The sequence below is a fragment of the Pipra filicauda genome, unplaced genomic scaffold, assembly GCF_003945595.2.
Source record: "Pipra filicauda isolate LSUMZ 115617 unplaced genomic scaffold, ASM394559v2 scaffold314_size1190085_pilon, whole genome shotgun sequence".
In the NCBI taxonomy this organism is placed as follows: domain Eukaryota; kingdom Metazoa; phylum Chordata; class Aves; order Passeriformes; family Pipridae; genus Pipra; species Pipra filicauda.
In genome coordinates this window covers 994,882-1,014,769 of record NW_024104437.1, presented here as the reverse complement: position 1 = coordinate 1,014,769, position 19,888 = coordinate 994,882, and the positions used below count along the sequence as shown (strand labels likewise).

At 37.4% G+C, this 19,888-nt stretch overlaps 1 protein-coding gene across 1 annotated transcript in view; it reads left to right on the top strand.

Annotated features, from left to right (window-relative positions):
- Positions 1 to 19,666, top strand: part of PTPN12 (protein tyrosine phosphatase non-receptor type 12) — a 70,136-nt gene extending 50,470 nt beyond the window's left edge. Inside the window, exons 12-18 of the mRNA XM_027730018.2 lie at positions 3,159 to 3,244; positions 10,547 to 11,499; positions 14,388 to 14,465; positions 15,797 to 15,885; positions 16,842 to 16,872; positions 17,649 to 17,765; positions 18,357 to 19,666. Of these exons, the coding sequence (XP_027585819.2) occupies positions 3,159 to 3,244; positions 10,547 to 11,499; positions 14,388 to 14,465; positions 15,797 to 15,885; positions 16,842 to 16,872; positions 17,649 to 17,765; positions 18,357 to 18,418 (1,416 nt within the window). The 3' untranslated portion in view covers positions 18,419 to 19,666. The remainder of the gene's footprint in view (positions 1 to 3,158; positions 3,245 to 10,546; positions 11,500 to 14,387; positions 14,466 to 15,796; positions 15,886 to 16,841; positions 16,873 to 17,648; positions 17,766 to 18,356) is intronic.
- The last annotated feature ends 222 nt before the right edge of the window (positions 19,667 to 19,888 follow it).

Here is a 19,888-nt window from a genome sequence, read left to right as displayed (position 1 = left end):
AAGCTGATACTTCTAAAAACTGTATTCTGCCTGAGAGTGCAACATCTGTCTAGAGAAGCAGGAGGGTGTTGACTGATGTCGATAAGCTGTGATTAGGAAGGCTGTGGAAGGCTTTTTCTTAATACTGCCATCTGCTCTTCTCAACAGATGTGGTCATTCCAATGAGATACCCTATATTCACTTTTAGGGTTGATCTTCCTCTTTTCTGCTCTGTGCTAGTTTTTCTGCCTGTTTGCCTTTTCTCTTCTTTTGATATACGACAGGGAAATCTGTGAGTTGATATCACTCAAGGGTGCCCAAAATACCAGTTATTCCCTATTTCTTGTGGCATGGAACTGGAAACAAGTAAGAGCCTTGCATTAAGAGTTCAGCCAGCAGCATTTCTTTGGACAAAAACAAGAAGAGAGCCAGTAGTAACAGCAGCACTGATATATGAGTACTCTCTTCTTTCCTGTGTGTGTTAGTGCATTTGGCTACTGCTTTAAAGTTTTATCATCTTCAGCCTTTGAAGTAAAAATCTTTCATCTGCTTATCTAAAAGTAAACAAAGTCGTCAATCCGTTGAGCTAATTAAGACAAGAGTAGTGAAGTACCTCTTTTTTTTGTGACAGTAATTCCTATAACATTCTCGCTCCTCATTTAATGTGACTAAAACAGTGAATGGATATGGAGTTTAACTTAATGCACAGATGAAAACTTCTGAACGCCTATCTACCTGAAGCTTTCCCAGTGTACAAAGTTGCAGTAACCACTGACTTTTCTGGGGTTAAATTTTAAAGTACCATTTTGTGTGTGGATTTTCTGTTGTTTTTTGTTTGTTTGGGGGTTTAAATTGGTTTTTTTCCAAGTAGTTGTTTTTGTAAACTCTGTGGTTGTGAATGTGCCTTGGATATTTGAGTTTATACACATTTCTGTAAGATGTATCCATACCTTTTATTACCAGAGGCAAAAATGGCTATGCCTCTTCAGCTACTTCTTGCTATCTCAACTAGAAACAGCTTCTTACTGTATACATGGAGTTTTAAAAAGCTTTGACATATGTTAGCTTCCTTAATAAGCTTTTTCTTCCGCCTGTGAGAAAAGCATATCTCAGGAAACATTCTGCTCACAAACACTTCACTTTACAAACACAGGAGGACAGGGATGCAGCTGCTGGTTTGTTTTCTGGACAAGTTAGTCTGCACCACAGCCAACAGGCACACCCTTTCCCTTGCCAATACCCTTTAGAAAACTGAGTGCATAAATAAGAAATCTGTGCTGGTGGAACTGAAGTGGGAGACTTTTCTGATCGGATGTAGGATAGAGAAGTTGATGGTCAAGGGGAGGAACTCTTGTGAAGTCTCACTCTTTCTATTATCTTTCTCCCTTATGAAACTTTGATTGCTGTGGAGCTGAAGCAAGGCTATATGGAAGGAAGAAATGTTTTATGATGAGTGTGATGAAACACTGGAACAGGTTGCCCAGGGAGGCTGTAGATGCCTCAGCCCTGGCAACAATCAGGGTCAGGTTGTAGAGGGCTCTGAGCAACTTGATCTCATTGAAGATGTCCCTACTCATTGCAGGGGGGGTTGGATTACATGGCCTTTAAAGGTCCCTCCCAACACAAACCAAACTCCTATGATTCTGTGAAAACCAACCAACCTTGATTGACAGTAGTGGGAGCTCCAGTTGTGTTCATTTAAATGTGAGTGGCTTTTATCTGCTAATTGAATCTTACTCCAAAAAAACCTCACTAGTTACAGCTAGTGGTCAGCAGGACAATGAACTCCCTGTGCAATTTCTCTGAAAGGGCTAACACAATCCATTTATTATGGAACAATAGGGTATTTCTGCTGGAGTACTTGTGCAATATTGTATTTGACAGCAAGTTAAGGGGGGAGGTTGGTGAAAAACAGTAAGAAAGATCAAAAGATTTAATTTTTTTCTTTGCAGGTAAAGCTCCACTTAGTACATTGAGGAATAGAATTTGATAATAGACTCTTCACAGTAGCCAACAGTGGTATGGTAACTTTTAAGACTAGCAATAGAAATTAAAAACTTAAAAATAATTAATCTAAATTTAGGTGAGGTTAGTTAGCTGTTGCGATAACTTACTTGTAGTTTGTCTTCCAAAGCAGAAATTGCTCACTGAATTGAAATGCAACTATCACATTTGAAGCAGAAATTAACAGGGAATTCCCTTTTGTTTTGTAAGATTGAAGAAGGTCAGTCTCTGTCACCAGTCTGAGCAGGTAGCCTGGCAGACGGCAGACCCTATTACATGAACCTGGTATTCTGCTTTGCAATGTATTACACTGATTTGGGATGTTTGTTCTTTTTTAAAATTACTTTTTGAAAGAGAATTCCTGCAAGAAAAGCCATTAGGTAAAATAGGCATTATATTAAGATAACACTAAGGTCTTCTTTGGTTTTGTTGGGTCTTTGGCTGTGGCACATGTGTGTCCAGGGTGGGGTGGAGAAATGAGTGAGTGACTTTGTGGGGCTTAGCTGCCTACCAGGGCTAACCCACAACAATATTTTATATGTCTATACATAGAAGTGTGTATGGATACATATATTTATAAATAAATACGTATATAAAATATCTCTTATATTTATGGTCCTCCTAAAGCAAAATTAAAATCTTCATGCTTTGCTGAATAAATTAAACTTCATTGTACACAAACGAGAGATGATTTCAAAGTGTTTTAGATCAACGCATTAGATCTTACCCACTTGTCACTTTACAGTAGCTGAAATTCTCATTTTCGTACTACAGTGTAGGTGAGCCTTATCTCCAGTGGAGTGATTGTAAAAGCGAAAATAATTAGACTGGAAAATAAATGCTTTCAGTATGAATAATTGGGAGAGTGTAACAAAGCTTGCTCACTACTAACCTGAAAGATCAGCTTTTGAGAATTTTCTGCAGTAGATTATTCAATTACAAGCAGAACAAAATCTTTAGTCAGAAAAATCTGAAGTTGGATACACAAGATACAGAATAATATTTTGCACTTAGTAGAGTTTTGAAAGTGATCTCTATATGATAGACAAAAATAGGTTGTGTTGTTATATATTATTGTCAAGTATTATTATGAATCTTTGAACTTCACAGTTCAAATATTGTGTGTATCAGCTTTACAGCCATGAGTAAAAAAAAACCCTTTTTCTTTTAATCAGGATGAAAACAATACAGAGAATGCTGTCAGTTCTTCAGATGCTGAGAAACAGGATTCTCCTCCACCAAAGCCTCCACGGACCCGCAGGTAGTTAACTATGTTAATAGACTGTTTTAAGCTAAAAGACTGAAAGATTGACATGTTTCATTAATTTTAAAATAGAATAAAGCTACTGATACTAAAAAGATTTAAGAAAATACGTTTTTTTCTATTTATGAATAGAAATGTACATAATGCAGATAGAAATCTTGTAATTAACTCTAAATAGAACCTTTAATATCTTTGAGAAGTCTGTGTTTGAATATCTCAATCTTGCAATGACTATCTGTGAGTAGATAACTGCTTTTGACTAGAGTATACCAACAGAATGCTGTTCTTCTTGAGAAGAAAAATTGATCTCACCAGTCTTTTCATACAACAGAGGAAAAAGAAAATCCTTTCTAGCTCTTAAAATGCATAGACTTAACTTTAAAAAAGCCAAAAGTAAATCTGAATCAACAGATTCATCAGCCTAAAATGGGTACCCAACCTGAGTGTTAAGAGAGCTAAATAAGCAACTCTCCTGAACTAAGTGTCCAAGTCCCCTAGCTAGTTTGTGGAAGGCTTATAGGACCTTGCAGGTGGTCTTGCCTGTGCTACATGGCCTGTCATTACACAGACATAAATAAGCACTTGGGTTTCCTAAAGTTGTGGAATGACATAAGGAATCACCAGCCAGTTAATATTCTTACGTAATAATTAGTCATAAGGAAAGTTTTATTGCTATAAAATAAAAAAAGAAAGAGACATGGAAATGAGTTGGGGCTTTTTACAACCAAATGACACAGTTTGTGCTGTGTAGGTAATATATTTTTTACGTTATTTAGATTGATGGTAATGTGATTGTATTCAATTATGTAGATTAAGATGGTGACAGATGAGCTGTGTTCATGATGAGTTCCAAGCTCTTCTTGAAACTTAGTCACTGAAATTAGAATTATGATTCCTGTTCAATAGGTAATTTCCTTATTAATGTTTCTTGAAATAATCTTAGTGCACATTGCTTTTTATAATTTTATATATTCATGTAATAATAATATATGCATAATTCATGTTTTAGCACACATCTGTCTTATCGGTATTGCATTGTTCTTTACTTGCTGCATTAAGTTAAAATCTTTTAATCTCTCCTTAAAATCCTGGTCTTTTTTGGACCTGTTTCCATAAATTCATACTTTTCCATCTGCCAGCACTGGCAGGCAGATTGGTTCCTTAGAGGTGAATAAATGGAAGCTTTTAGCAAAGCTGTTGTCTTTCTAAAATGGAGATTATTTTTGAAAAACAATTAATTACACCCCTCATGGAAGATGCTTCCTAGGAAAGACTTCATTTACTATTAGTCACATCTGCTCAGAATACCCACTAATAGAATGGTTTTTTTCTTGATGAGGGAGGTAACTTTACAAATCTGCAGCCTGATTCAGTCAGGACATAGAGCCAGGTTTTGTGTATTGTGGATGTTCTGGCATAGGTTGACATGCTTTTCCTGGGGAGGATGGGCAAGAAGAATCCATGAAAGATTCTAATGTAATCCCTGTATGGAGAAGGGAACATTTTTAGGTTGCCAGCCAAATGCGTGCTCGAGTTGTGTGCGTTGTCTCTAAAGAGGTTACAAGCAAGTTGCTAAAGCTACTACTTTTGAAAAGAAATAAGGCTTTTAAATTCTTTATATTCTGTGTTGTAATTGGCTCTAGAGTGTGTAATTAGTAAAGCAACTTGCATTTTTTTAAGGGAAGACTTAGCAGTTGCTTTGTTTTCTAAAGCAAAAAGGGCTGCAGTGACTAATAGTGCAGAGTACTGTGGGCCGGCTTGGTTCCAGGTGAGCCTGCCCGGGATGATCCTGACTGAGCAGGAGGAGAGTTGGTTTATGTCTCCTGACCTCAGGGTGCTTGTCTGCCATAGTGCTACCAGACCAAGCCATGTTTGCTTACACAGTAAAGCTTATGATGCCTGGCAGTTCTCTGACAGCCCGAAGACTCTTTGCTGGATGAGAGGGTGACATCTCCTCTACAGCCCTTTTCTCTGGCCAACCTCTCAGTAGGGGGTAGAATTTTTCTGTGAAGGTGGCTTTCTCACCTGTCTCTTCTCTGATTTGTGACATTATCATGACGTTGTCTCTGTATCTTCTTTAAACTTGTAGATCTCTTCCTCTTAAAGTGTTTGTGCTAAGCAAGGATGAGATGTCACTAAAGACTTTTACTATGTAAGATAGGAAGCTTACTCAGAGAGGGATAATTAATCCTTTTAGTACTTCTGTTGGCCTGGCCGTGTGTTGGGGAAGGAGTGCTACAAAGTATAACTTCTAGGCTGCTTTTATGTCTGTCTCTTCTTGGAAGTTATGAGTATCTTTAGGCTACTGATAGTAATTGATATTTTATTTACTTAGCTCACCATGAAGCATCTAGCTATATTTGTTTTGCAGGGGTTTTGGAATTGTATTGCCTTCCAATCTATTATCACCTTGTAATACTTCCATGTAATTAATATTTGCTGTACAATATATAAGCTTAGTCGTTTAGCCTAATGTCTCTCTCCATTTGATGTCAACATAAAAAAATTCTAATATTATCCCTTGATTATTACAGAGGTAAACAAGAGCAACTCATGAGTGCACACATCAGCACCTTATTCTAGAAATTGCTTGACTTTGCAGTTGATGATCACTTCTAATGAAAGTCACCTTGAACTGTTAAATTTCTTTGGAGGACTTGAGGGGATGCAAAGTGTTCTTTGTTAGACATATTTAACTATTTTCAGATGAAGGCAGGAAGAGTATCTTAATATCTTTAAATATTAGTCCTTGAAATATTTGTGTATTTAGTAGTTAATTCTGAAGTATTTAGAAGAGGTGGTTTATTTTAATCAGGCTTGGTTACAAAAAGTTCTTTATTTTCAGTTTATTTTCAAGTTCAAATGCAGTTTGAAATAAAAGCAGAAACTCAGACATAAACTCACAGAAAGCAAAGATGAGGTAACAGCTTTTTTTGTATGCAGTGTAATGAAGAGCTACATGCTACTGTCTGAAGGAGAAAAGGTGAAATATGTAGCAGTTTAACTTCTCATCAGATTAGTTGGACTTCAGTCTAGTGACAGTAAACACATTTCCAGGGTTAAGTGTTATTCTGTTTCATATCAAGCCCTGCAAACTGTCTCTGCATCTTCTGCAAAGCTAAGATTGATTGGTGTTCCATCTTAGTTAGCTGTCTGTAATTTGTGTGCCACAATTAAAAAACCAAAAAGCCTTGGTAAGTAAATTTTACTAGATAAATTCACCAGTTGGTTATTTTTATTCATTTGTTATACTTTCATATAATTTTTTTAACATACAAATTATTTGTAGTACAGTTTGCGACAGCTTCGCTCACTGAGCTGCAGCTTTTCTTTCGCGTGGATGGCAGTGATTTAATGCTAAAGTAGAATAATGTGGTTGTCTAGCTTCAACCTGCTTATGTTTAGATTAATTTTCCTATTTTAATTATGAGGGAGGGTGTAGAGCTTGGTATCTATTTTTGGTTGATCATAGCAGCTGCATTCCATGACCTTGGCATCACTCTCTTTTATTTGAAACACCCCATGGTATGCTGCATAGAATAACTGTGGATTACTTAAGGCTTTTTTTTCTTTTGAACACTGGCCAAGTTTCATTTAAATCTGAATCCATGGTGCCCAGTTTTAATAATATAGCTCTTTTCCTAATGGAATTTTAAAACATTCTAAAAATTTATAATGCATTGCAGAAAAAGCAAAAATAATGTTACTATCACTTCATTTTAGTTTTGCCTTTTTTCATGTGTACGTTTTTGGTGGAAAGCTGTGGGAGGGCTTTTTTTTTTTTTTAAACAAATTGCAGTACTTTTGACAAACTGTTATTATGACAAATAATTTTAAAAAGTCATTATCACGTAAATCATGGTTTACCTGACACCTCAGAAGCCTTTGACACCAGGGCACTGCATCAGCTGCTCAGGCTGTGTGGCAATAAAAGGGTACAAAAAAGCTGCCTTGATCACCTCAGGAAATTCCATATCCAGTTGTGTATGAGGAAGTGTGAAGGTAGTCGTATTCCAAGATGGTTAGTAGCAGTGAAGAGACACTTCAAGGCTGTGTCATGACAAAGCTTTCTATCTCTTTAGTTCACAGTGGGGTTTTACAAATGTACGTGTGAAATGCTTGCTTTTGCAATATATAAAAGCAATACAGGATTTATTTAAAGGTCTAATACAGGAGAGCTTAATTCTCTTTCTTGACTGGCCTGGCTTTCTTTGGTTCACCGGCTCTTTTCTATCTCAGTATCCTCTTTCATGAACTTTCTATTAGTTTCGTGGTATTTTAAGTCAAGCTGGTTTTACTGTCTCCTGCTGTTTGTAACAGTATTAGTAGTTCATCTTCAGATAATTTTCTGCCTCTGGGGGGAGAAGTGTCTGTGGAGCACAGCTGTTGAAGGACATGCCCAAAGAATGCATTATGCAGCAGCACAAAATGCCCAAGATTGTCTGGCAAGAGTTTTAGAAAAAGCTACTGCCAAACAGAGACCTTCTGAATGTGTACATATCCTAATACTTCTGCTGTGTGGAAACAAACAAAAGCATTATTTGCAAAGCAGAACATGTGAAATAATAATATTAAAATGTCAGTAAAATGGAAAAATTTTTACCTGTTGGCATCTGTTTCCTTATTTAAAGAGAAAAACTACATTGGGATGCTATTTGGACATCTTGATTTCTGAGGACAGATATCCTTCAATATTAATAAGGGAAAGAATGATTTTGGCAAATAATTTCTCATTTGATTACTGTAAGCTCCTATTTAAGAGTGAAGGAATGACATCTAACTTTAAATATCATGGAGAACATTGTAGTAGTTCTGTTGAGCTGTGTACAGGGAAGCTGTTTAATCAACTTTTAGGTTGCTGATTTATGCAGCATTTCCCGTGTCATCAGCTCTATGGATACATGTGAGGGAACAGTTTGTATGCATGTGGGTCTCTGTTTACTAATGAATCAAAGAGAGTAGAGTGATTTCATTGAACAGTAATTGGTGAAGAACTTAATGAATTTTGACTGGTATTGTGGGCCTGTAGCCTTGTCATATCTACTTTAATGCTAATTTACTCCTTTAGCTAATTGTAATGCTTAATGTTATGTCTGTACCAGATAAGAAATTAGTTTTGGTGATTGCATGTATAACTCTGGGTCAGGAAAATGAGGTCAATAAGGGAAAACCATTATTTTCAGTAGGAGGATTTAGTAGAGATTACTGATGAGCATCACTGCTGCTAAAGGGGGCATGTAAACATTTGTGCAAGTACACTCTCTCTCTCTCCCTGTCCATGTCCCCCTCCCCCATTCAGAACTGAGGAGAGAAATCCAAGAGGAGGGAATTCTCCTGTCCTTAGAGTGTACTAAACTGGAGCACAACTTACATCCCCCCTTTCCTTGTCTTTTCTTTACTAATTCAAGCAAACAACTTAGTCTCAAGCTTATTCATTTTTCAACAACATCTAGAGGCAAAAGTTCCCAGTTACTTCTGTTAAATTGCTTTGATGTGCTTTGTATTCCTCCTGTTTTAATGTAAAGAAAAATAGTGATATACAAGCACAGGAAGGAGAGAAGGAGAAGAAATTTGAGGCCCAACTCTTTGTGACAGGAATCAAGCAGACAATGAAAGAGGTCACTCGGGAGAACTGCAAAGGGATTTGGGATTTTTCAGATACAAAGATACAGTAACTTTTAGAAGATAATTTGGAAGCTGTGAAGCTTGCAGTACTTCTGGGGGTTGGGATTTTCGTAAACTGAGAATCCAAACAGTTCTCTTTAGTATGGAATCCTTTCTAAGGATTTTAGTTCTTCAACCCATACTGCTATAGCTTGGTGCTAGTGAAGTCACAGGGATGAAACATGTGCTGTAGCCTGTCCCAGGTCAGATATGCTTTTAGTTCTGTACAAGACTGAAGTGTGAGGCAGTCCCCTGGGGTTATTTTGTTTTGTTTTTCTGAAGGTCATGGTGGTCTCAAGAATTTGCACTTGGTGAATCCATTTTAGGCCTGGTTTGGAAGCAGGGGAGCAAATCAGTTTGTATCACTTTGACTTTGTGATGTGACATGCAGACAAGTAATGAGAGCCTGCGTGATGCCTTTCTCTTGTAGACAGGCAGAAATTCTTGTGCCATTGTGTGGTCCTTCACATGCTGGAGTGCCCAAAGCTAGATGGGATACTCCAAGTGGGGTCTCATAGTAGCGGGGTAGAATCACCTCCCTCAACCTGCTGCCCACGCTGCTGGGGATGCAGCCCAGGATACAATCGGCTCTCTGGGCACATTTCCGGCTCATGTCCAGCCTCTCACCCACCAGCACCCCCAAGTCCTCCACAGGACTGCTCTCAATCCCTTCAGCCCCCAGCCTGTGTTGATACCAGGGGTTTGCTCTGGCCCAGGTGCAGCACCTTGCACTTGGCCTTGTTGAACCTTGTGATGTTCCCATGGCCCCACTTCTTGAGTGTGTCCAGGTCCTTCTGTTTTTTTAAAAGCTCTGAATGAAAATTATAAAAATGGCTAATTTCCTGTTTGTAGACAAAACTTTAGTCAGTTATGCTAAATGCTTATAGTCAATTACCCTGCATCTAATCTGAAAGTAGAATGACCATATGCTTGAAGAGCTTCTTCTTTTAAGTAGCTTGAGATGAACTGCAATTGTAAGTGCTGTGGTCTCACTGATATGCACTGTATATATTTAGATCATATATATTCTACTGTGAGTGGTCTTTATACTGTATGCACCTCATGTCAGCTAACCTTGGTCTGCTGCATTAGCCTTACAACTATTCACAGACTATTAAATACAGCAATATAAAAATAAAATCCTCCTGGGTATATGCAGAAAAATAAAAATGAAGGAAGATATTCAGTATCAAGTGGGCTGTAAGGATTTTTTATTTTTTTTTTGAAAGAAATTTTTCTTGGCTTTATTGAAATTTAAATTCCATGTGTCAAGTTTCTCTGAGCTACTTCAGAAGGAAAAAAGTAGTGAAATGCTGCCACAAGAGGGCCTGTCTTACAGCATCTTTGAAAAAATGCTTCTGGGAAAGGATGTGAGCAATCTTTGAACTATCAGTGAGGATTAGCTGTGGCCTGAATGCATGTCTTTGTGATGTTCTGAAAGATGTTTTGAGTGTGTTGACTTAGTTCTTGCCTACCCCATTAGTCATATTCTATAACCATTGTCTGTATGCACTGGAAGCTCTGTGTGGAGTTTGATATTGGTACGAAAGCATTACTGCTGCAGAGGGAGATAGCTACCTAAAATCTTGTCAAAATATAGAAAACTTAGACAATTGTGTTTTGTTTGTTTTGCAGTTGCCTTGTAGAAGGAGATGCTAAAGAAGAAATCTTGCAGCCTCCAGAGCCTCTGCCAGTACCACCAATCTTAACACCATCTCCCCCATCAGCTTATCCAACAGTCACTACGGTGTGGCAGGACAATGATAGATACCATCCAAAGCCAGTTTTGCACATGGTTTCATCAGAGCATTCAACAGACCTCAACGAGAATTATAATAAGTCAACAGAACATTCAGGGAAGAACGAACCCAGCGAACGTGCAGAGAAAAGGCTGGAGCGCAACTTAAGTTTTGAGATCAAGAAGGTACCTCTTCAGGAGGGACCACGAAGCTTTGATGGGAACTCCCTGTTGAACAGGGGACATGCAATTAAAATTAAGCCTGTGTCATCCTCTGTAATTGATAAGAGCTTTAAGCCACAGGAACAGATTTCAGGGGATTCATTTGTAGATGCTTCTCAAAACTCACGTGTGGAATACAATGTGCCACAGTCTAATACAGCCTTAATACCTTCACCAGAAAGTCAGCAGGTGTCTGATACTCCACCAAGACCAGACCGTCTGCCTCTGACAGAAAAGGGACATGCCACGTGGTCACTACATGGGCCTGAAAGTGCGCTGTGTACGTCAGCGTCTGGAGACACATCTTCAGACACCTTGTGTCACGGTGTTAAAACTCTCTCTCTAGCATCAAACACCACAGTTGAACATCCTTCCAGTGATAATGTTGATCATACCCCTATTTCTGTCCGAGCACCCCTCTGTTTTACTAATCCTCTCCATTCAGATGATTCTGACACGGAGGTGAACTTTGATGGAGCCGTGAGCAAAAGCGCATCTAACGTGTCAACCGCAAGTGCCACAGTCTCTGCTGCCACTAGTACTGAAAACATTTCTGCCAGGAAAGTATTGCCAATGTCTATTGCTAGGCAAGACTTAACAGCTGTAACGTTTTCTGAAGATGGCAAAGGTAGGTTTCATTGAGGTTCAGAATTGCTACATTTTAACCTACCTGCATCTGTAGAGATGGACAAAATAAATTGCTTTTCAGTGCAATTTTCTAAATGTGAATTGAATCAGTGCAGTGTGGCAGCTTCAGAGAGGGCACAACACTTTTCCTGCCAACTTTCAGTTTGCATGTGAACTATTTTTGTTATAAAGTACTACAGACCTTGATTAGCTGCTTCAAAAGCTTTATTGTGAGCATTTATTTGATGCTTTATTTATAATGTGTTCTTATTTGTAGGTTTCTGTGTTATTGGTTGGCACATTTTTTTCTCAACTCCTAGTTTCATGAAAGTGTCTATAATAATGGAGGTTTGACTAGTCAAAGTATTTTCAACAGACTTGTCCAAATACAGAACAAATTCATGCTTACTGGTTGATGTGCTGTTCCTAAAAATGTAGATGTAACCTCATTCACTGTGCTGGTCTTTGAACTTGCTCATGATTTGGATCTTGCATTTTAATAGCATTGTAAATATTTAACTGTGCTTTCCTCTTTTTCTGTACGTGGCCGGGGTAGACAAGCTAATATTGCCGTTCGTCTAAAAATCCAAGTTATGCTTTCTTAGTGTTTTGAAAATTATTTAGTGGCTTTTAATCTTTTACAACTTTTTAATTTTTTTTTTTTTTGTGAAAGGGAAGTTTGCAAGCTACAACATTGTTTGTCAAAGGCAAAAGGGTCCCAAAACATGCAGATGCAGATTTCAGTCAGGCTGGCACACTTAGATCAGATGGAGGACAGAGCTGGGAAGAACAGATTAGGCCTCAATAACTGCTTGTGCAAAGGCTGTGGAGCTGAAAGGAGAACATGAGCTTCTGGATTCAGCTTAGCTCTTGTACTTGGAGCTGCTTACAGAGATGGCCTCACCTCAGGAGTCTGTGCAGACTTCATGACTTTGAGGTGAAATGGGGCTCAGTGTATGATGTGAGGTGCAGAACCAGCTGAATTAAAAATACTGGCTTTGTGAACTAAACTTTCACCAAAAGTCATGTATTCAGCAATGTGAACTGTTTTGCAGCCTTAAAAACAATCTATTTCTATAGATTTTTGTTACATTATGTATACAGACAGAACAATACTTGCACATACATGTATGTTTTTTAGATTGTGACACTTCAGAAATGCTCTGCAGAGCTTACGAGGCCCTTTGCAATTGTTATTTCAACTTTATTAAGTAGTCTTGCTTGGATTTGTTTTTTTAGATTTACAAGCTATAGTATTTTTCCAATACTCCTTTTAGCCAGGATTTTTTTCGTCTTTCCCAGGGCAATAATTGTTTATCACTGTTTGGAAATCATTACCTCTCCATGCATCTCATTATGTAGATGCTATAAGAACATGCAAATAAAATAAGTGATATGCCATAAATGATAAAGAATGGGAGGAATGTCACTCTAGAGTTTGTTTCATGTAACTGTGTATCAGAAATGTCCTGAAATAACAGTACAGCCCTTGTGCTGCTGGTATGTTGATGATTTCACAGGAATGGATTAAAATTTTGACATTAATTTTATATCATTTATCTCTTTTTATTTAGGGTGTATCTGATCCCTTTTTGTATGATAGTGAACACTTCCCATTTTATATTCTGGTTGCAGGTCTTGTAATCCCTCTGGAACTCAAGAATATAGGGTTATATGTCTTTGCACCAGTGATTCTAAGCCCTGTTTTACAGTGACTTTCTCAATTTCATACTTGCATAGGAATCTTCTGTCTGAAGCTGGGAATATGGGTGCAATCATCGGGTAAACTTGCCTGTGAACTTACCAGCAGCCTAATTGCTTAACCATAACTGCTGGCGTGCATGATCTTACCACATGGTTAAATCCTCTTTTTAATTCAAATGAACTGAAAAATAGTTGTACCCTGAGCTAAAAAGAAAAAAACCAAACAGACAGAACAATAAAACAGCAACAACTCCAGAGCAGCAACAACACCCTAAACAAAACCCTAAAAACTCACTTTCTGTTAGTGCATATCTGTGCGTATGGCTTTATTTTCTGGTTTTATAGAGGTCATTTCCATTAATGAAGGTTTTCTTAGGCTGTATAGTAAACTTGAGATGGAGCAGGTCTCAGAAGTCACTTGGAACACAGTGGCTTGTGCAACTTGTTGGAGTTCTGTCCCTGCAGCAGCAGGGCATGCTGGCAGGTCAAGCTCCATGGCTTCATTAGCTGAAATGTGTCTTCATATTTTTGAATCCTGTGCAGAGTACAGTTGTCAGATGAGATTTCTTATGGCAGCAGCTACTTTAAATTGTTTTAAACCTTTAATTACTACTTCAGATTTTCTAGCAGGTCAGAGTGGGGCTTTTGCTGCCAGACGAGCTTGTGTTAGTACACTCCTGAGAGGTGAGAGGGAACAGACTGGGGACAGGATGTGGTACTGGCACCAACAGTAGCCATCTCCTCTGGCTCCTATTTACCCTTCTGGTTGATAAACCTTGCACTAGACTGTTTAACTAGGTTATATCAGTGGTGTGGAAGCTGATGGACTTGAGAAGCAAAACTGGGACCTGAAATAATGAAGAAAAAGTATTAATCAGAGTTGTTGAGGTCTTTTTCCTCCAAATTATTTAGTCTGGAAATGTGTTTTCCTTTTCTTTGTTGCATAACACACAAACTGATCCTATTCTCTTAAGGTGAACTTAGTGTTGTTAGTATGAAGTTGCTCCAGGGCATTAGTTTGGTAAACCAAAATGTTTTATAATATTAAGAGCAAACTGTTCTTTTGCTATAAGTTTTTATACCAAGTTTAGGATTATCTCATGTATCAAAAGATCAACTTCTAGAAGTTTAGGAGGAAAATCTAAGTGTGTTTTTTAACTTATTTAAATATCATATTTGATTTAGATGCTGATGCTAGTGAAGAATCCTCTCCCCCGCTCCCAGAAAGAACACCAGAATCATTTGTATTAGCAAGTGAACAGAGTGAGTTTTTGATGTTTTGTGATAACTGGAGATAAAATGTGAAAAGCATTTCAGCATTGTATTTGAATACAATACAAATACTCTCTGCTTTTGGTTAATCTGTTGGAGCAAATTATAAAATGGAATGAAATCTAGCATGTGTACTAGCTTATTTTGAGGTTTAATTTTCACAAGCTCTTGAACACAGTGAAATTATTTTTCATCTTCTGACTAAACATGCTGTTATATGATATTTAAGTAATTGGAGACTTTGATATTAATGGACCTGGTTTTCATTCTGAAGGGTATGGAAATGAGATACACTGGGGAAATGCAGTACAGTTAGGGAATTTCCCAGCTATTTTGGTTTCCTGCTGCTCCCAGGTAGGGAATGGGAATGCACATGAACAGTGCTTATCTGATTCCCCTTTCTTGGGGAAAGGAAAGATGATGATGCGTCATACTGCACTGCATGTAGTGAACAAGCCCAGTTTGTTCCAAGTTGAATGCAGTTCACTCTTTGCCTGTATCAAAAGGGTAACTGAAAGAAAAAGCTGACTCAATTGATGTGCTTCTATTGTCATAGTTCATTCATCAAGCTAGTAATGGCAGAATATGAGACAGATTAATTGAAATTAAGTGATAAATTAGGCTGATGCTTGGTATCTTCCAGAAAACCTAATATGATGCAGTTATTTACTGAGGCTTTTGCTTAGTGTCATTGTGAAACTCAAAAATTTTTGGCCCAAGTAGTTAATCTAGATGCTTTCAGCATAAAAACATTGAAGTTTTGTAAATGTGTCCCTTGAGCATCATAAGCATAGGTAGTTCAGAGTCAAAGTCATCTTCTGAATATTATGGACTTGCTCCTTTTCTGTGACAACACAAGAAACAAAGCTATTTCCTTTAAAAAAAAAAATCTTTCTGGGACTGGAATAACTAAAAACACTTGCATTTTGTTTGTGTTTTTGCATGATGTCTGTAAAGGACAGGTATGGCTGTCCTGACTTGTGTGTGAACTTAGGAGATCTGAAAAACACATACTGTTACGGCACAGCTGATGTAACAAAATTTCTGAAACATCCTTAAAAAAGAAGCCAATTCCCCTGTTGGTTAGGAACCCTCAAAGGAAGGCAATGAACATCCACACTGCAAGCACTGCAGTTGTGTATTTTGAATTACATTGTGGCATTTTGCCTTATCTTGAACACTTTTCACATAAAGAGATTTTCATGTTTTTACAAGCATTTAATCTAAAAAAAGTTGCTTTAGAGCACATTTCTAATGCTGTGTACTAATGCCTGATCATGGGGAGAGCTCAAGTATGTTGAGTTTGATTTAATTTTTCCTAGGCACACCCTTGCTGAAGCCAGTTGTGATTGCGCAGTCGGAGTGGAGCATATTGCGTGATCAGCATCTCCCTGAGCAAGCAGCCTCCACAGTAAGTGTAGGAGACAAGTCTATACTAATCAGTCATTTCTAGTTCGATGGGGAGACACAACAAAAAGCAAAATACACACTTGTGAGAAGGTGCAGCTGTTGGTCTTCTCCGACTGGCCAGTTTTTCCTCCGCCCGAGCTGCTGAACTGATGTATTAAGAGTGTGTTTTCTTTCCAAGGAAATTATCCGGTTTTCTAAGTTCAGCAATACTTTTAAGAGAAGTCATCCTTAATATACCTTAAATTATGGCCTTCAGAGTGTAAATGTGCTGCTTTTATAGAGCTTTCTGTCTGCCCTTAATCAATCTTAAGTCAATTTAAACTGAAAGAGATCTGCAGTCTCTTGTCTAACCTGCTGCATGAAGCAGGGCCTAAGCCCAGGCTGACCAGGGCTTTATCCAGTTAGGTCTTAAAAACCTCCAGAGACAGACACTTGATATCACCCGTTTCACTGCCTGATAAAGGTTTTCCCTAATGTCCATATTTATTTTAAACAAACCATTTTTTGCCCATCAGATTTCACTTTTCAGTCATCTAGCTTGAAGTCATCCAGCATGAACAGCTGGCAAAACTTCAAAAGCATGTAAATCTTTTTTACATTTGTGCCTTTTTTTAATGCAACTCCAATACCTCACTTCAAAATAACAAAAAACATAGATGTGAGTTTTCAGGGGCTATAAACGTAGTATGAGAACTAACCTACCTAATTTTGCAACTGATTTGTAGTGTCATGTTTTCAAATTTTTATTAAATGCTAAGTAAGGTTCTAATAGTAAATTTTCTTATTAACTACTGTAGCATTTTTGTCAGCGTTGAAGCAAGCCAAAAATGTGAAGGAAAATAGGTATTTCCACAAATGTACGTTTTTGGAGGTGTTTTCATAATTTTAAATCTTTTATTTTCTTTTAGTGTTTTGCAAGTGGTTTATATAATTATTTTATATATCTCTCATTAACAGAGTTTGAAAACAACTTCACCTCTACTACCTGGTAAGTAGTGGAAAAGCTTTTCTAATTTTTTTTTTCCAAAATATGTTTTTCCTACTGAACAAAAATTTGCTTTTGCTCTGAAGATATCTAAGTAGATTGTCAAAACACTGGCTTTTCTGAAAAGGCCTTCTATTTTTAAACTGTATCTATATGTATGTTGCATATTTATCCAAGTCTTTAGTTTTTGTTCTTCTGAAAAGGCTTCGATAGGAAGTGTGGTCTACCAGCTGACATTTAACTTTGCAGCAACCTGCTTCAGCTGTAACCTGATTGTCTGCATGTTTCTTCTGTATCTGCTTGAATGGGCTTGTACTGTCCACTTGGAGCTGCCTGTTAAATACCTGGCAGTTTATTTTAAAATAAATTAGTTTAGGAAATATTACAGATTTGCTACTGGAGTGGTTATACAAGTAATGCAACACATACTTACCTATCATGTCTAAGCACCTTTAGCTTAGAAAGAACATGAACAGATGCATTTATGTTGATGGCATCTTGTGGGTTTTTGCTATAAATAGATGCTATGTGGGATTTCAAATATCCATGCAAACTGTAAGACAAAACAGTAATCCAGATTTGGCAAGCAGGAATGTGTCACTGTCATTGAACATTTGCTTCATAAACAGTTTTGAAGTAGCATTTTTAAGAAATGGGAAATTGACTTTTAAAGCTTTATTTTTGTAAATTATATTTGATGCCAGTTGTTTTCTGGACTTCAATTACAAGTGGCATTGCCACAGTGGTGACCAAGTGATTGTGGTCTGTGTGTTTTCCAGATCATCCTGAAAGAAGCAACAAAACACCAACTGACATTTTACCTCAGATTTCTTTTTCCGGTTCCACTGATACAAGAGGTCAAATTTCAGAATTTCCTGCAGAAGTAACAGATATTGGTAATTACAATTCATTCAAAACATAATCACTAGATGAATTAAACAGAGGATTCATTAACGGTACTAACTTGGATTAATGCTACTACCATCTCCCTCCAGCTCAGTGAGATGCAGACAAATAAGCCTGCCTTGTCTCTTCAGCATTGCTGAAGGAATTTTTCCCAGAATCAACGACTGAGTAATTCCTCACTTCATTTTTTTCAGAGTGTGTAAAATATAGGATATGTCAAATGGGATATAATGTCTCTAGAGCGCTGAAAACTTTTGGAAATAATACCTGATAACTGCTTTGCTGTGCATAGAAGGAGAAAAGAAAGATAACAAGGGCTATAATACTGTATTTACTGATAAATACTTTCCAGTGAGGTTTAAATAGTGAACTATAATGATATACAAATTCCTCGTATTTCTATTTCCTGTGGCCATAGTGCCTTTAGAACTCCTCATACTACAAAGTTGTTTTCTAGCCCTGAGAATAAACCTGTTCTGTAAGAGCTGGAGCGAGTCTTAGTGATCCTTCTGACTGCTGCCAGCATTTGTGAGCCTGTGTTGTCTGAGTGGACAGAATATTAAATACATTTCTTTCCTTAGGTTTTGGTAACCGCTGTGCAAAGCCCAGAGGACCAAGAGAGCCACCCTCAGAATGGACATGATCCAAGAACGAATGGACATACTATCATTAAGTTCTACTGGAAAACTCAAGTGCCACTGAGAACTAGAAAAATAGTATTCCACTTTTCTGGGGGGCAACTAACACAGAGCAGTGTAGATCTAACTATCCATGGTACACTCTTTGCAGTACATCCCACGCAAAACCTGACACATGGTTCACAACAGTGGATTCCAGTATTACAACTTAACTTTTTGCTGGGGCCATCTACCTGCCTTACTACACTTAGGAGAAAGTATTAATATGATTTATTTTGTAACTTCAAGTATTATTGCCTTAATGTCTTTTAACCCTGTTACACGCTGCTTGTAGACATATGTTAATATAGTAATACTTTTGACAGATTGTGTTTATGGACTACTTTTTGCTAACGTTTGAGTACCATGTATGCATTATTTTGTATATGTACAGGGCAAGTAAGTATATAATTTGATAAAGTTGCAATCATAAAATATTAACAGAAGATGTAAGAAATCTCTGCATGATCTAAATTTTTGTGTACCTTATTTGTAAATTATTTGCCCTGAAGTTTTAGAAAATAGTTTCTGGGGTTTTTTACAAAAATTGCTGGACACACACAGCCAGAATTGCAGGTTAGCAGAGATAAAGATTGTAATACATTTTGTAAATTGTAAGCAAAAGGTTATTTTTATATTATATACTGTTTAATTGTCAGACCTAATTTGTTCTGGTTTTCATCTAGTCATGGAGATTCAGTAAGTGCCTTGGAACAGTATTGAATTCTCTTAGCCTGTATATGTTACTTCAGTGTTTTGAGTTCATCTGGAACTAGATTATCAAAAATATTTGTACGTTTCTTAGTATATTTGAGCTGAGAGTAAAAGAGAAACCATTTTGCATAATCAACACTCCTTAGTTTTCATTTTAGTGTTTCATCAGTTGCAATCTTTAGAAAATTCATCTCTATCACCTTTCTGTATAGTAGGATTTTACAGGTTTAATATGGCGTGTTTCTGATTTGGGAAAACCAGAACATACTGGTAAAAGGACTGTTTCAATACCACTGTCTTCTCTTACAGATGGGGAATACCATTTTTGTTGTTCAACGACTGTGTATGTAAGAAAGCAACTTATATGAAGGTTCACCTGGAGCCCTTGCAGCTACACTGTATCTTGGCAATATATTACGTCAAGAGTTAATCCTTATAAGGATTCCTTTATTAAACTTTTCTGTAATACAATCTTTAAATTAAAGAAAGTAAAAATCTCATTATGGGTGTTTTTACTCTTAGGAAAGAAAACTGTGTTCGGAAGCGAAGTGAAACAGAGTGAAGTGTGGCAGTCTGGCTTTGCGTGTAGATCTTGTACTTGAACAAAATACTGACACTCAGGACCTTAGTTTTAGTAACTGCTTTAAAAGTTCTGGCCAGCAATAATGCCAGAGAAGCAGAGAAGGGTGTTTTGAGGAAAAATGTTCATTTTAGGTAGCGAA